Here is a 3184-nt window from a genome sequence, read left to right on the forward strand (position 1 = left end):
TACAAAAAAAAAAAGTGATGGCAAATACAGTGCATTTAAAAGGACACTCAGTTTAGAGGCTGCTATTGTAGATTAGAGATGTGCATCCCTGCTTGATGTCCCAGGGCCACTAATTATCCATAGTATTTATGCTTACTAGTGTTAGACAGTTCAGACAGTATGAACCAGTGTAAGACAAGGCTGTGTCTTAGCTTCCTACTTCACACGACTTGTTTGAACTCAGAGGTGCTAGAATAGATTAACATCACACATTCCTCTGGATATATTAAGACCTGTCTTTATGTCTTGCCTCATTCCAGGCTTCCTCCAAACAAAAGCGAAGTAAGAATTGTTTATCACATAACATGCAGCCCTCGGTCCTTCCGTCAGTATCTTCTGGATGCTGGAAGCCTGCATGTGAGCCTCAGGATAGAAGGTTCTGGGAAAACGCACGATATGGAGGAGGACCATCAGTTAAACAACGAATTACAGAATCTGAAGAAATCTGGAATAGAAACCCCAAGACAAAAGTTGCTAAGAAGGCAGCTGCGTCTCAAGAAGGGCTGGCAAGATGGGGATGTTGTTGGGAGCTTCATGTTGCCAGACATGAAGCTAAACACTAGAGGTGACTATGTCCGTGAGTGCCGGATAGTCGACTCCTCTGCTGATATTGTTGGCACGATTGTGGTGACGTTGGTATTTCTTGAAGGCAGTCTGGATGACTTTCACCACCTGAAGATATCAAATGATGAACAAACATCACCAAATGACAAGAGCAGTGAAACAAGACCCAAAGCTCGGCCCTCTGGAATCCCAGTGAGGGAGACCCATGCTAGTAAAATTCCCAAGAACGTCAATGAGGGATACAGACCGAGGAGTCGAAGTAGTAGCTTCAGGAATTCTCCAAGATCGAAGAGTGAGCCACTGAAGTCTCCCAGGAAACAGCAAGGGGACCACCTGATCCAGGGTTACCAGGGGAAGGAAAACGAGGCTCCACCAAGAATGAGGGAGGCCAAGGGGAGTCAGCCAATGGAGAGCCAAGAGCCCCAGGTTGTGCTGCGGAGAGGGAGGGGTGAGAACCAGTCTCTCATCAGGGAACGGCCAGCAAGTTGGGGTCTGTATCCTCTGTTAAATGGGGCGGATCCATATTCCTTAGTTGGTACGTTTTTGAGTTTTATGAGAGTGGTTTCCTTTTTTTGGGGGGGTAGTCTACTTTGTTCCCTCTGTATTCTTTCTGTCTTTTACAGCCATCTCCTACCTGTGTGGATTCTCGTCCCAACTCCATCACCATTCCAGACGCGAAACTGGCCTAAACACCTGCACCTCTCCACAACGTTTTCATCTACTTGGTCTGCCTGATGTTCATACTCTCTTAGAAATAGCCTTTTTTCAGCTTTTGCGTTTATTTTTTGTTTTTTTCCCAGATCAAACTGTTGAATTTTTTTCAAACTTTCTATTCACTTTGCTAATTATAGAGAGGATACAAAATTTCAATTAATATGCAGTCCTACAAACTATTTAAATTATTGCTATAACTAAGAAAAAGGCTTATGAAATTATAATTGGCTGTTCACCAAAAAAGTGAATGGTGTCAACAAATTGGTACCTACGACTATCAAAGACATTGGTGAACCAAGTAATTCTTTTCTTCCATGCTCTCCTAAAAGCAGTCCAATGAACAGAGGCTCCCAGTGAGCAAGTCACCTGGAAATGCTATCCCTTGATCTCTTACAAACTTATAAATTTCCTACTTCCACTTCACTTAACATGTAGAGTCAGATGCTTGGTGTGTAGATGTATAATTTGTAGTAGTGTAGATTAATGTTATTTCCTGGGGATGTGATTTTGTCCTTTGGTATTTTGGATTTTTGCGATGATGAATGTTTCATTGTGGTTTTTGCGGATCTCATCAGGAAGAATGCAAAGTCTTTATTACGTACAACCAATCACATCCCTACTTTAGGTATTAGCACTGAGATTTGTTGTCCTAGTAGTTAATTCTAGTGTTCATATAATTTTTTTCTTATATTAAACTTGTGCTTTATTAGATCGATGCATGCCTCTAAACTGTTATACTAGTTTCTCATGTTTAGATTTTTGTTTCCACCCACTTAACAACTATGATTTATTCACCCATGAATGATATAATACATGTTTGATGTTTCAGCACAGGTGCTATTCCCAAATGACTGATTCACTCTTCTTTGATGTTAAATATTGCAAATGATATTTTAAATCACTGGTTTATTTTACAGAGTCTGGAGCTGTGAAGAAGGAAGACCTTCCTATCCTCATGCAGGTCTTGGAGGGTAGATCACCTAGTCTTGATCTTTCCAACCTTGACCCAGACACACAGAAGCTCCTTGAGGGACTAGACCTGTCCATGAGCTTCTCGGGAATCAGCACCACATCCCCAGGGAGAAGCTTCTCCAGGAGTGACACCTCAGGAATGGAGAAGCAGGGAGAGAAATCCAGATCACAGGGGTTCTCTGTCTTCAAGGGGAATGAACAGGATTCAATGAGCTTCTCAGGCATGTCCATGACATCAGGAGTTTGGCCACTGGAGAGGATGGAAGAGTGCCAGGGTAGCAAGCCAGTGTTGCAGGAAAGGGTACAACCCCATGCAAGTCCAAGGGCTGCTAGAAGGCTTAGTCAAACTGGCAGTGCAAAATCAAAGATACCAATGAGCCATGCAGGATCCAAGAGCCCGGGGACAGCGTGTCGGTCTTTGCTGTCAAGGCCAACTGCAGATAGGACCATTTCAGCTGCGGCCAGGGATGCTTCATTCACCTCAAAGGATGAAGAGGATCTTTCTGATATTCAGGAAAATGGACCTATCGGGAGAAGGGCTTCTGATGGTCCGTCAACAAGAAGGGGATCAGAAGGTTTGTGTCCCTTTTGGCATTTACTAAGAACTTGTTGGGGTGGAAAGGAACTGGCTGCCCTATTGCATCATCCCGCAGCCTAGTATGCATGTTCCTCTATGAACGTGACCCCTATGTCCACTTGGATATGGGACCAACTTCAATTTTGACCATTAATTATGTTTAGAATGAAAATCTTATGGAGGGAGTGAAAAAACAAGGGAGTTTGGTCTTATGCATTTAGTCTAACAGCCTGATGATTTTCCCTGGTTTTCACACATATGTTAAATCTCTGATTAGTCCAGTAGTTCTGCTCTTAAAGACTTTTACCTATTTCTGCT

The 3184-nt window shown here is 43.0% G+C and overlaps 1 protein-coding gene across 4 annotated transcripts in view; it reads left to right on the plus strand.

The window, feature by feature from the left end:
• Window positions 1-3184, plus strand: part of LOC119586831 — a 13559-nt gene that overhangs the window by 4934 nt on the left and 5441 nt on the right. Inside the window, exons 4-6 of one of the 4 annotated variants that reach the window (XM_037935556.1) lie at window positions 300-1138; window positions 1227-1328; window positions 2235-2864. In XM_037935556.1, coding sequence (XP_037791484.1) covers window positions 300-1138; window positions 1227-1328; window positions 2235-2864 — 1571 coding nt within the window. The remainder of the gene's footprint in view (window positions 1-299; window positions 1139-1226; window positions 1329-2234; window positions 2865-3184) is intronic. The other 3 variants (XM_037935557.1, XM_037935558.1, XM_037935559.1) reach the window with 3 other exon arrangements.

This window comes from Penaeus monodon, chromosome 22 (assembly GCF_015228065.2).
Source record: "Penaeus monodon isolate SGIC_2016 chromosome 22, NSTDA_Pmon_1, whole genome shotgun sequence".
Taxonomy (NCBI): Eukaryota; Metazoa; Arthropoda; class Malacostraca; order Decapoda; family Penaeidae; genus Penaeus; species Penaeus monodon.